Consider the following 14,638-nt stretch of genomic DNA (forward strand, 5'->3'; position numbering starts at 1 on the left):
GTTACGTATCAAAATAGCCAGATTTTTTAAACTGACAAAAGTAAAGGCAAATCGGAGATAATTTAACAATTTTGATTTGAAACTACAATCAGTCGTAAGTAGGCAGATCATTGTAGAAAATGTGAACAAACCTACATGAATACTAGTTTTCACTGCTCCTAGAAATTTTCTTAAATTGAATTTCGGTTAGAAACACATGCATAATTATGGTCCACGTATTGCAGTCCTTTTTTAAAGGACAGCAACTTGTTTATTTATTTTTCACCTTTGTATTCAACAAATAGCAAGTAGGTGAGCAGCGTAGTCTCATGGACTAACACCTTCCTGTAATTAATATCGGGATCGATGTACGGTAATTGAGGCGCCATCTATCGACAACAAAGGGGTAAAAAGGAAAAAGCAAGGATACTGTTAGTATTTTATATTTTTATTTAAAAAGTAATTATTGACATCTATCTGCAGTCCTTGTAAAGTATCTGTACGATTGTGCATTACAAACGATTTTTCTTTAAAAGAAGAAATTCTTTACGAAATAGATTGACAATTTGAAATGAAACGTTTTAAGAGAAAATTCGGATAGAATGTGAAATAGTTGTTTAGGATAAGTACTGTAAACAAATGTTATGCCAACAATAGCAGAATGTTGGTTTACATAGTAAATGTAGTGTGTATGTTGTTTGACATGGATTCATTAGATTAAAATGTTACCCGGCTTTGTTATATAACATTTTCCATTTGCACCCAGCTCGATTGAACCAGTTGTGTTGTAGGATGGAGGGAAAATAATGAGTCCCACCAGTAAATATGATATTTTATTAATATTTAACAACATATCTTATAAACTATATATTTTTAAAATTTTGTCATAAAAAATGTTTTAACGATAGTTGCAAAACTCCTATATCCACATATAACTTATAGTGTTACAATAATGATAGCATTTTAGTAGTTTTTTGAAAACAAAAATTAAAAGATATAATAATTTTATCATTGAATTAATTATCTTTTAAAAATGCAAGAAGTTCTAAGATGTTTTCTAATGATCGTGTATAAACAAAGAGCAATAACTCTTACATCTGCCTCAAGTATTGAAGTAACAAGCCATCCAAATTTTAATTCTAAAGATTTTATAAAACTTTCACAATGTTCCTTGGTTTATATGCCTTCTGTAGCAGTTCTAATGACTAAAAAAACTACTACCAAAAACACACATTTACAATCAATTTTTATATAAATTTAACAATTTTACAACATCAAACCTTGGGAGAGAGATTTTTTTTCAATGCTAGTTGTATTTATCAAGTTCATATGAGAAAGAGATTTTTAGTTAATATGTGCAATGTACTAGCTAATAATTAAAGCCATTCTTTCTTTTGAAAATTACGACTATACAGTCCTAGGAAATTATATAGACCTACAAGTATTGTTTTAAAGATAAAGATTTTTAGTGAACTAGTTTACTCATTCATAACATGGTATGAAATTGGAAGTGATTTATATCTGACAACAGTGATAAACTAGTATTTGAATGATATCTTAATTTTTTTTTAAATTACATTAAACTTTTATAATACTTTGTATTTTATAACAGTTAAGTGAAATGAGGAATCAATTGACTGCAAAAATCAGAATTCCAGTTGACTGAGTTGAGATAGCTGTGTTTTCATCCATTAAAGACACTTGCGTTGTGAAAAACTTAGAATTAGTACTCAGATGCATGGGCTTGTATTCAGGTGTCCTGGAAATATATTTGATGAATATGATGAACTTGTGGAAAATGTTTTTATTATTAAGTTATAACATGTGTTTTAATTCTGTTAAAGTCCTTCTGTCGAAGATGGAAAGCACTTCTTATAATTATTAGACTGCAGCTTTAATTTTTTTTATTTGTTTATGCAAATTACAATTCTTATAATGCACAATGTCACTTTAATAAATAGTTACTTACTTACTTCCTTATTTAATTCACTGACATTCAATAACGCAATTGCAGGATTTCAGAACCTAAGTTATGGACTATTAAAGTTTGGCTACTGAAGTCTATATATAAAATTCGTTCATAAAAAAAAAATTCTTTGAGATCAAAATTAAATTCAACATCTAATTTCGTTGACTTTTTTTGTGTACATATAATTCATGGTGTAAATCAAATCACTATAAAATTCCAAGTTTATTTTTAAAAATAAAGTTCCATATCCAGGAGTAAACTGGCTTTAACATTTGTTTAGTAATCAAAATTTTTATCTTTTCATTATAATAAACACATTTTTTAATAGAGAAAATGGACAGATAACAGTTACTTCTCTGCATGGTATTTGTTCTACAAATTAATACAAAACTTCAATGGTTGTGCCTTTAATACTATTAGTTGAATTTTTGATCAAGAATTTACAATACAGTTTATGCTGACAAAAATCATAATTCTTTATTAATTTAATTTTCAAGGAATGTTTTTATTTCTGAAATCAAATACGAAAATTTTTGATTAATGACCTTATTTGTCATACATAATCACTGAAATTTCAATAATTTTTTAATTTACTAATTTGAATTTTTTAATAAATATAATAGGTGTACATACATCAGGGAGATAGGTGTGCATAGGTGTTGTGAAACCACAAAGTCTGTGTATATCACACAGAAAACTTACCAAGTTGTTGTTAAAACATAAAAACAGTAAAACTATGTTAAGAAACAAAGTAATAATATAAAATCATTATAATAAAATAAAACTTACTTTATTGTATTTGATATAATTGTGAAGAATATTTTCCGAAACTTAAAAATTCAAGTAAAACAGAAGAACAAATTAAATTCAGAAATAGCACCATATTAAATTAACTTCCTTATTAAAATATATTTTTACAAATATCTATTTTTTTTTTTAGAAAAAAAGTTAGCTATCAGCAGTAAATTAAACATTGTCATTATAGTTCTTGGCCATTGTTTACATTTGAACAGAGTTATCATTCTTGACTGTGGTCTGAATTTACACGTCTATTTAACACATATATTTTTTATCAAAACTCTTTTTGATATACACATATAAATATAATATGCTTTCAAAATAACCCTTTATTATATGTATTTATTGGCTCTTTTGCTGTGGGACTCACGTGGGACTCATGTGGGACTTATTTTCTCCGTGGGACTTGTTTTAGTATCAGCGGTTGTGTAGGCCTTTCAACTGCCGCTAGGGGTCGGTGTTATGAACGAAATCACTCTGAAACACATGGAAACTGTTTACACTCAAGGCAGTTTTTAGCATTTAAGTGTGTCTTTGCTCTCAGTAGAATCGATGGTTTTAAAATTTAGCACCAATGTTAAACTTATTTACTGTATATGCGAACACCGGTTTACTGCATATAATTAAAATTTTTAATTAAAATAAAAAGTGAAATGGATTTGAACCTATTTTAATTTTTATACTCACCATTTGTGCTTAGTAAAACAAATAAGATGATCAATTGTTGCAATTACTTGTAAAAATATATATAATTACACAGGAAGCGAAAAAGCGCGAACACAAAAAACATGACATTAAATTTTCTTCTTCATAATAATCGTCAAAGAGAGTTAAAACTATTGAATATGTGTTCCCCATTCATTTGACCCTGTTATTTCAGGTAGAGTGAAGGCAACAAAACGTTTTGCGTACAAAACAATGCATAGAACCCTTTTGTGTATTTAACAATACCAATGCTGAAGCAGCCTATATATCATTCCTATAAACGATAACTCATAAATCGGCACTAAGTTGGTCATTTTCCACACCTGAGTTACCTATCCTTAAACACAACATCGGAAAAGTCAGTTATAAATGATTAAACTTTTTAATGATGTAATTAAAAGTATGCATAAGTTATTATCTTTTTTGATAATTTCTTGTACCTATAAATCTATCTATACAATGTTTTTTACCATATGTGCAACTTGAAAAATTAGTTGAAAGGCCTAAGTTGTGTGGGCGAGTTGAGTATGATTAATTTTAAAACTGTTAGTTTCTTATTTCTGTTTTAAATCCTATTTATTCTTTTTATCAGAATGTTATAAATTCTATGACTTTACCTGTTTTACAAAAAACTAGCTACATAAAATAAATTCTCCACAAAATGACAAATTGGGTTGTGCACAGCTACTACTATCTACTTTTTTTTGTAAAATGACATTTTTCTGGGTGCCAATTTATTTGACTTCCTGACTATGGCATTTGGTCTTCTTTGAAAAACTTTATCCTTATAGCCACAACTTTAGAACAGTTGCTGACATTCACTTGCGTATTTCTTGTTGGCTTAAAATTTGTATAAATTTGGGAGGATGGAGGATCCAAAATGGGGTGTCAGACAGTGCAAGGGATGGAGCCTCTTGTGTCAATTACAACTCTTTTGACTATTCATTTTATTCAGTTTTAACATATTGAAACTTAATTACTTCACAGGTTACTGTGGGATTGCAGTGCAAGACACAAAGCTTACCAAGATTTATGTTGCACTTGGCATCCGTTATCTAACAAAATTAAAACAAAAGCACAGGCTGCATAGCCACTTTATTTTGGAAGTCTAAATGTCATTTTCACGTTTTGCTTTTATGAAAATATGGAAATTGGAAATACGTTCGTTTGGAACTTAGCAGTTAGTTTTCGTTTTGATATGTCTTCGTTTTACGCATTTGAGTCGATTAAAAGGAGAAAAATTTCAAACACCCAAGTGATGTCGGGTTGCCAAAATGACGTGGTATTATAAAATGACAATGACCATGTTGTTAAACCAAGTTTTTGTAATCAATATAGTAGTTGTTCTCTTTTAATATATGTAAAATCGACGGAAATTTCAATCTTACTGGCAAATGCCAAATCTCACAGAGAAATCTAATCAAAAATACTGAGAGACGAAGATATGGGTAAACAGGTCTGTACTAGGGTGTCTTCAGATTCCATGATGATTTTCACGATCTTTTAATCAACGCCCTCTACCGACCATATATATCAGGGCTGCGTTCAATACCATACTTTCAAGAAAACTTAAGCGTAGTTTAATATTTGCTACATATACCCAGTTGTTTTGAAAAGACAGCTCGTCTACTCGTTAGATTTTAATTCTATTATACAATAATTTCATTTATAACATATATATGGATAAAAGCATGCGAAAATTTAATGTGTGAGATTTAACGTTTAGATAAAGAAAATTCCTTCAGTTAGTATACCGGTATATACAGAAGTCGCGTGATGCAAATTAAGTGTTATCCAAGTAGGATTGCAGGATTTCAAACTTTATAGCATAAATATTTATAATATATATTCTTTACGTGGCTGCTATTCTTGTTCAAAATTCGTGTATCATGTAGATGTACTTAATATCCATCTAGCACTAAGATCTTGAACGCGCCCCTAACGTGCCCTCTATGAATAATGATATAATTATTTAAACAAATAGGGTTCTATAATGCCTTTGCAAGGCCTTCTATTGTTGATCTAAATTATCTCCGTGGTCTTTTTAAAGGTGATTATAGTTTTAAAAATAAATATTGTATATTATGTTCGATTTCAAAATGATGAACTAAAGGTGATTATAGTTTTAAAAATAAATATTGTATATTATGTTTTATTTCAAAATGATTTTTGTAATTTTGACATTGGCCAAAAGGACGTCAGTGATATTCCTCCTTTTGCGATTTAAGCGCGCGCGGAAAATGATAAGACACCTACAAAATACAGCGTTTTTAACCATTGTGACGTAATGACAGCAAGTTATGTAACTCTACTGAGTCGTCTAAAAATATACAACTGGAAATCCCCGACCCTCTGTCTGCTACTTTAGTGTAGGAGTTATCATAATAGGTGTTTATTAGTACAGTCGATATTAACTTTCGCATATACGGAAATCCTGTGTTAGTGGATAAGGGCGGTTCTTATCTCTGAACAATATGGTGCATATTAATAAGTACTGGCAAACACTAATTAGGTCACAAATCTTATTTCTGCAGTGGTAATTCGAAAAAAGTAAATGACCATGCATGTTGATATATTGATACAAGTGCCGTAAAAAGATTTCATGCACACATGTATTTAAAAGCTCTCATTAAAATTTCAATGAGTATTTAAAAATCAAATTGGAATTAAATCTTTTAGAAGTATACTTCCATAAAAAATTATTTAACTATAATATATGGTTTGTATCTTCATTTTGTAGTTTTATTCCCTAATTTTTCACGCCCTCTTTTGGGCCTTTATTTCAAACAATGTACATGTAAATACAAACGGGCCTTTTTATTATCACACTTGCATCATGCAGAGGGCTATCAATGATAATGATTTCACAGAATCCATCACTAGCACAAACTTGAACACATTTATATAGAGTCAATACTTGTTTTTTAGTCTTTATCTGTAACAAAATATTTTGATGCAAAAAAATCCTTTTCACTGAACGCTTGGGTGTTGTGGCTACTAGTATTTCATTCTTGTCAGCATGTTTTACATGATAGTGAAAAAAAACTGAAGCATTTTAAAGTATATCTGCCAAAATAAGTCCAAGGAAAATACGAACGAATTTTAATACGATATATTTTTATTTCTAAGTAGAAGAGTATTTAATTTAACATTTTTATTTTAAAAAGAAATATTGACAAATCAGCTTCAAATATTACATGAGAAATAGAATGGCCAAACATTTTTTAATTTTTGGTACAAATAAATTTTAATTCATATGCACGAGAGTCAGAGATGAATGATAAGAATAGTTTTTCATCAAAATGACAAAAAGACAAATGCAGTATCCTTATACCCAAAATTGATACTGTATATAGCAATGTAATCTGAAAAAATGAAGTAAAGTCTTCTGGGATTTTTGTTACAAGATGATAGCAACATGCTGCTCGATGGGGGATTGGCTTCACAATTAATGTGAAATATTGAAAAAATATTGTTATGTTATTCAACTGTAGCACATTCAAAACAAAATTTAAAAGCTCAACTTTATTCATTATTTATATACCCAGAAACTTGTAATGACTGCGTGTATATATTACAAGCTCCCATGCTAGGAAATTTCCCTTGTAAAACGGTGAAAACTTTATAATTACCGGGTATATTAATTATAACTTTATAAATATATATGAAGAGGAGAAAAAATTAAAATATACTAAAAACAGTTCAAACAAAATATTAAGCCATTTTAAGAATCTTTTATTCATAATCCTAAAATATGTTATCGTTAAGGATGTTTTAAATGGAACAAATAAAGAATAATATCTCATTTCTCCCTGTGCACTTTCAAACACAACCGCCAATTATAGATTGATCACTTCTGCGGCCGATAATAACAAATAAAGTCAGGGTCTCCGACAGCCGATTTCGAATTTTAGTACGAATAATATTCTTCATATTCTTGAGAGGTAGAATGATTCATTATTCAAAATTTCATTAGTCTAGAAGGTTTTGTGTTTTCCACTTTATATTCAAGAGAAAGATACATGTATCAGTAACATTTCTTTTTTTGTCATTTGCCCCCCAAAAAAACTTTCCAGTTAATGCAGAGCTATATACATAATCTGAAATGAGATGAGTCAGAAGAAAAAAATCGGACTGTAACTTTGATATAAATTTAATTTTATCACAGAAACCTGAACCCACAATGCAACACAAGTAATCTTGTTCTCCGGACAGGTAACTGTGTTACTGCCCTATGGTGCGACAAACAAAGAAAGGTTAAAAAAGTAACTCACTTGCCTTAAAAAAAATTGCACAGAGGTAGTAAATCAATAGATTCTCTTTCTTAATTCTTTTTTGCATTTTTAAGACTTTGTTATAGTAATACAATTACATTCAATATTGTTTAACATAACAGTAAATGCGATCAAGAGGCGGGTTTACTAATAAAATTAAACAACTGAGTTCCCCCTCCCCCCACAAAGGTTGCTTCGTCAAAATATTTCATGTACTTATTCCAATGCAATAAGGAATTTAAATTCTGATGAATTTCAAATTGAACCATGCTTAGCGCTTCCCAGTACTTTCAGTACTTTGATTTTTGGACTGAATGTCATTTGATTGTTTCTCGATCCTTCCTCATTCTTTGAGAAATGAAAATGACAGCAATGCAGTAATGAATAATTTTGATTCTGTTTCTGTTTCATTCAGTTTTTAAAATTATTTTAGAATTTTAAATAAATTAATGAAAGCAAAGATGTTCCCCTTGTTAACATATGAAGGTCATGTTTCCAAACAGTTTCTCATTATATATTCCAAAAGATATTGTCAAATCAGGGCGCTCAAACCACTTTTTGGGAATGGGTCTGGGTCTGTCAAAATTTGGAAAAATAGCGACATTTTGGGAAATTTAGGGATAACCATTATTCTTTATAAACATGAATACTGGGTTTCTGATCTTTGTTATCAACTAAAGTATTGTTTTGCAATACAGAGGAATGTGAAAAACAAATTTTATTATTACATATCCAGCAATAATTTCTTTATTTTTTGGGAGAAATGACTTTTGGGAAAATTAAACATTCAATTGGGAAAAAGGGTACATTTTTTGAATTGGGAATGGCCCCAATTATAGAGAATCGAGAGCCCTGCAAATGGTCTACACAAAATTGATTTTCAAGAAAAAATTGATTCAACTTTTAAGAAATTATTTAGGGCCCCGCTTGGCGGGCGCCCTATAGTGATCAGTCTGTCCATCCACATCTCTTGTCCGGAGCATATCTTCTCTCTCCTTGGCCCAATCTGACTCATACTTCACCCGCAGAGTGCCTTTGGGTAACCGGTGTGCAGTGACCTTGAATCATGTTTCTAGGTCAAAGGTCAAGGTCATAGCAGACTTATGTGAAAAATCCTTGTCCGGAGCATATCTTCTCTCTCCTTGGCCCAATCTGGCTCGTACTTCACCCGCAGAGTGCCTTTGGGTAACCGGTGTGCAGTGACCTTGAACCATGTTTCTAGGTCAAAGGTCAAGGTCATAGCAGACTTATGTGAAAAATCCTTGTCCTGAGCATATCTTCTCTCTCCTTGGCCCAACCTGGCTTATACTTCACTCGCAGAGTGCCTTTGGGTAACCGGCGTGCAGTGAATTTGAATCATGTTTCTAGGTCAAAGGTCAAGGTCATAGCAGACATGTGAAAAATCCTTGTCCGGAGAATATCTTCTCTCTCCTTGGCCCAACTTTTCACCCACAGAGTGCCTTTGGGTAACCGGTGTGCAGTGACCTTGAACCATGTTTCGGGGTCAAAGGTCAAGGTCAATGCAGAATAGTATGAAAAAACCTTGTCCGGAGCAGATCTTCTCTCTCCTTGGCCCAAACTGGCTATTACTTCACTCACAGAGTTCCACTGGTCAATGGATGTGCAGTGACCTTATAAATTTCTAGGTCATGGAAAATCTTTGTTTGGTGCATAAAATTGTAAATTTATATTGGGGACAGATAACTTCCATATATATCTGTAAATTCGCAATATCTCTGAAGTTGTACTAAATGACTTTTACTGTATTATTTTACCGTATTTTACTGTATTACGCAAATGTTCCTCTTCAAAATAAACACTTTTAAACTACCTTACATTTTCATGTTCATTGTTGAAAGCGGGGCCCTTTGAGATGGCCACCATCTCAATGATATCTAGTTTTATATTTGTATGGATAATGTGATACTTTATAAATTTCTCATGGAAAATTTGAAATTGTATTGACAGATCTGATAAGCAAGTGCAAATATTGCAACAGGACCTTTACCTCTTGTGTCCTTTGAATCTAGAAGATTCACCCCTTGCACTCTGTGACACTCCATCCTCCACATTTTACACCAAGCCTTTCTTGTTATAGAACCAACAATCTTTTTCTTTTAATCTCTGATTTGACATTTGATTTTGACTTACTTTTGGAGAAAAACTTAAACCTTGACTCTAACTTCTGACTAGTTGTGCTAGGGCTGTACCTTCCTTGTAACAACTCCTCCTGTGAGTACCAACAATTTTCACCTCCTGGCTTTGTTATTAATAAAATATGTACATGAAAACTGCAAGTGATAAAAAAAACACTATTTTCTCACTACTGGTTATACATATTTTGTATTTGCTTACAGTTGATAGAAGTTGTAACCATTTCAAAAGTGTTTGGGATTAATTTTTATTATAAAGTTGATTCATAAACGCATTTGCCATTTAAATTTTGTGTTATAAATACCATAAATTAATGTCAACTGTTTCTGTATTTCAGGGAGGACTTTTCGTGGTTAGAGTAGTGTTAGAAGATGATGTCGAGTTGTACATCAGTGAGGACGGACGACGTTGACGTGTCGTGGTACGCCTCCATTGTACATAACTGTATTCAGGAGGACAAACTTAATAAACTAAAGGCAACTATCCGTAAATTCAACAAAGACCAGCGAAGAAGGATAGTCTCCCATAAAATCATGGGTAATGCCCCTTTGTTTACTGCCTGTCTGAAAGGACTTGTTCATATAGTTAATTATCTCTTAGATGAATGCCATGCTGACATAGAGCAGCGTGGGATATATGAAGTAGAGACGGACCATTCCCGCCACGTCGTTACTCCACTCTGGTGTTCAGCCGTCGCTAACCATCTCGAGGTTGTCAAGACATTAGTGCTCCATAATGCAGAAATCAACAGCCCCTCGGATACCCAGTCTACCCCTGTCAGATCGGCCTGTTACATGACTAACATTTCCATCGTCAAATTCCTTGTGGATCATGGTGCTGACCTTCACAAACCAAATGTCAATGGAGGAACATGTTTAATTAACTCCGTTCAAGACCCATTTCTGTGTGAATATCTAATCAAGAAAGGTGCTGATGTGAATGCTCGTGATAACTCTGGTAACCTGGCTCTACATTATGCTATAAGGGAAGACCAGCTGGAAACAGTGAAGCTTTTGCTGAAGTATGGATCGGACTATAAGGCAAAGAATGTGTTTGGAGATGATGCCTTGCAAACAGCAGCACTAAGGGGATACACGAATATAGTGAGGTACATATTGGACAATACAGAGCAGACCCCTAGGGACGCTATCCACTCACTGGAACTTCTAGGAGCAAATCTTGTGGATGAGATTCATGATATTTCTGGAGCCATTGAGATATGGAAGAAGGCCATGACTTTGAGATTTCTAGATCCACAGAATATCATCATCAAGGATATCCCAGCCAGCACCATCTATGCATATCAGCATGCCAGAGAACCTCAAACCTTGCAGGAATTAGAAAAAATAACCGAGGCAGATGATGTTTACATGCAGGCTTTGTTGATAAGAGAGCGGATTCTAGGACCAAACCACAAGGACACCACATTTGGATTGATGTACCGAGGAGCAGTGTACGCCGACAGCCATCGGTATCAGCGCTGTGTTGATCTCTGGATGTATGCCTATATGTTGAGGCATAGTAAAGGAGACCCTCTTAAACAGGAGTGTTTGTTTACAGTTCAAGCCTTGGTAAAACTCTTCTGGGAAATGCAAGTAGAATTAGAGTCCAATGCAACAGAGGAAAAGGTACTTCTTTTGACTATTATATCTACAAATATATATGTATTGTAGTTTAATGCAAGTTTTATGACTTTTAAATTGCTTTAACTGATCAGTATGAGATGTATGCACAGTTTTGCAAGTACTGTAATGTAATGTTTATTTTTTAGGTAAGATTCTCCGATGCTTTGGATGTGTTTGCCAAACTGACTGAGCAGATAATAGATGGACAGCAAGCAATGGCCATCCAGAAGGGGAACCAGTTTAATGGAGAGTGCCACCTAGTGGAGGATTTTCAGCTCCTGCTGCAGTTGTCTCTCCATATGATTCACCTGATCTCCCAGCTACCTCAGTCAGACGAGGAGAGTTTTAACTTCAAGAGGATTGTACACCAGCTAGTGTCTGCTAACCCCCGGGGTCAGGAGGGGGAGAGTCTGCTTCATCTGTCTGTAGATCCAAAAATTTCCCTGACCAGTGAAGAGTTTTTCTCCCCCTTTCCTTCTCTCGCTGTGGTACAGATACTGATAGACTGTGGGGCTGATATCAATGCAGTGGATCACAAACGTAACACTGCCCTACATAACAGCATCAGGTTCCTGACCTACTCTGAGCTCCAGAACGAAGGCATTCTGGCCTGTCTCCTGGGAAACGGGGCCCATGTGGATGTTTATAACGGTGAGGGGCAGAGTGCCCTGACGTTGATACAGACTGCAGGGTTGCCTGTCTTTCCTCTCCAGTACAGAAGTCTGCAGTGCCTGGCATCGGAGGTCATTATGAAAAACAACATACCATTCCAAACTGAGGTTCCAACTTCTTTGATTCCATTTATTCAGATGCATGGCCACAATGTGTTTATGGACCAGTGAACAATGGGGTTTTGTAGGCTGAGAAATTTGCTTATTTTCCATGTTGATAACTTATTAAATTTCACAAAGATAGAGTACTGTATACAGGGTTATTTTCGCCCCATGTTATTTTTCGCCCTTTTGCACTTGGGAGCAATTTTACACTGATTTAAATTCTCCTAGTCATAGTTCTGTTTAAGAAATTATGCTGTGTTCTTTGAATTCCCCTGTTTTAAATTTGCCCAATCATGAAGAGGGTGAAAGGGGCAAAAATAAAACAATGGCGAAAATTTCCCTATTTACATTATTTATTTGTATGCAGGTACATTAGGTACTTGTACTACAATACAATGTATGTTAATAATTTATGTGATGGGGTATCATCATGCTCATTTTTAGCTCACCTGAGCCGAAGGCTCAAGTTAGCTTTTCTGATCAAAATTTGTCCGTTGTCTGTCGTTGTCGTAGTCGTTGTCGTAGTCGTCGTCGTCGTTGTCGTCGTAAACTTTTCACATTTTCATCTTCCTCTCAAGAACCACTGGGCCAATTTTAACCAAACTTGGCACAAAGTATCCTTGGGTGAAGGGGAATCAAGTTTGTTCAAATGAAGGGCCACGCCCTTTTCCAAGGGGAGATAATTACCCGGTATGAATTAGAGAAAAATTAATGGCATTTTTAAAAAATCTTCTTCTCCAGAACCACTGGGCCAGGAAAGGTGAAACTCATGTGGAATCATCCTCAGGTAGTGTAGATTCAAGTTTGTTCAAATCATGATCCCCGGGGCAAGGGTGGGGCCAAAATGGCCGACCCAAGTTTTACATAGGAATATATAGGAAAAATCTTTAAAAATCTTCTTCTCCAGAACCACTGGGCCAGGAAAGATGAAACTCATGTGGAATCATCCTCAGGTAATGTAGATTCAAGTTTGTTCAAATGATGACCCCCGGGGCAAGGTGGGGCCAAAATGGCAGACCCAAGTTTTACATAGGAATATATAGGAAAAAATCTTGAAAAATCTTCCTCTCCAGAACCACTGGGCCAGGAAAGATGAAACTCATGTGGAATCATCCTCAGGTAGTGTAGATTCAAGTTTGTTCAAATGATGACCCCTGGGGCTAGGTTGGGGCCAAAATGGCCCACCCAAGTTTTACATAAGGATATATAGGGAAACCTTTTAAAATCTTCTTTTCAAGTACTTCAAAACTATGATTAGTGTTATTTATATGGAATCATCCTCAGGTAGTGTAGATTCTAGTATGTTCAAATGATGAACGCCTGGGGGGGGGGGGGGGGTTAAATTCAAGCCCAATGTGCTCAGGTGAGCACTGTGGCCCCAGGACCTCTTGTTTTCTGAAAGAATTTTAAGGTTAATGTTATTCTTTATATCGTATTTTTTATTGGCTATTATAGTAGCTGGCATTGAAAACAATACAACCACTGAGGTGCAAGTTACATTTCTGTTTTCACAGTTAATTAGCGACTCATGCATAAAAAGATTAGAATGATGTTTATTAATTGTAACAAACTTTTTTGTGGGGTATAAGTAGATATGCAAATTATGGTAATTTGACCCCATTGAAACAGTGGATTGAAGATCTATTTAAATTAGATACCACAAATTTGAATTGTTTTAATTTTTCAGTTTTTGAACCATTGTATCTACATATCTTTGTGTGCACTGCTTCACAACTACAACTCACAAGTCTAGAAACTTGATATTTAACTAATTATATGTAGTATATGTAATACATCAGGGCTACATTATAGATTATTTGAAGATTAAAGGAAACCAATGTATAAACAAAACCCTTTGTGTTTTAGAGATTATATCGTGATATAAAATATGCAAAACCAATATGAAACTCTTACAAGCATTAAAAAGACAGTGTGCTTTGAGATACTGATATAGCACACACTTTAAGAACTTGGCCCATGTTGAACTTTTCACAAAATATCTTGAGACAAAAATTTTCAAGTTCTTCAAAAAGAAGCTACACAATTCTAGGTCACAATATTTTTTTATTTTTCTATTATGTCAGAAGATATTTAGGAAAAAAATATTTACTTATAAAAGAGAGAAATAACAGGGTTGTCAAATTTTGATTTTAAGATTAAGTCATGATTTTAACATTTAGAAAATATTTGTATAATTGTATGAAATTATGCATTGTATACTGGTATTTGTTGGTCTGCTTGAGTGAAGAAAATTGGCTCAGAAACTGATTTATGTGGAGATTTATTCTTTTCTTATATACTGTACTGTATATAAAACTTTGATAATTTATTATCTTATACACCTTAAGCAGATATGGT

At 33.5% G+C, this 14,638-nt stretch overlaps 1 protein-coding gene across 1 annotated transcript; it reads left to right on the forward strand.

Annotated features, from left to right (window-relative positions):
- Positions 1–356: 356 nt before the first annotated feature.
- Positions 357–13,571, forward strand: LOC134240274 (protein fem-1 homolog C-like). Its single transcript, XM_062722371.1, has 3 exons — positions 357–410; positions 10,217–11,507; positions 11,651–13,571. Exons 2-3 carry the CDS (start codon positions 10,251–10,253, stop codon positions 12,344–12,346), a joined length of 1,953 nt encoding a protein of 650 aa, XP_062578355.1. The 5' UTR covers positions 357–410; positions 10,217–10,250; the 3' UTR covers positions 12,347–13,571.
- The last annotated feature ends 1,067 nt before the right edge of the window (positions 13,572–14,638 follow it).

The sequence above is a fragment of the Saccostrea cucullata genome, unplaced genomic scaffold (assembly GCF_032062105.1).
Source record: "Saccostrea cucullata isolate Sc308-1 unplaced genomic scaffold, CSIRO_AGI_Scuc_v1 ctg43, whole genome shotgun sequence".
NCBI lineage: Eukaryota > Metazoa > Mollusca > Bivalvia > Ostreida > Ostreidae > Saccostrea > Saccostrea cuccullata.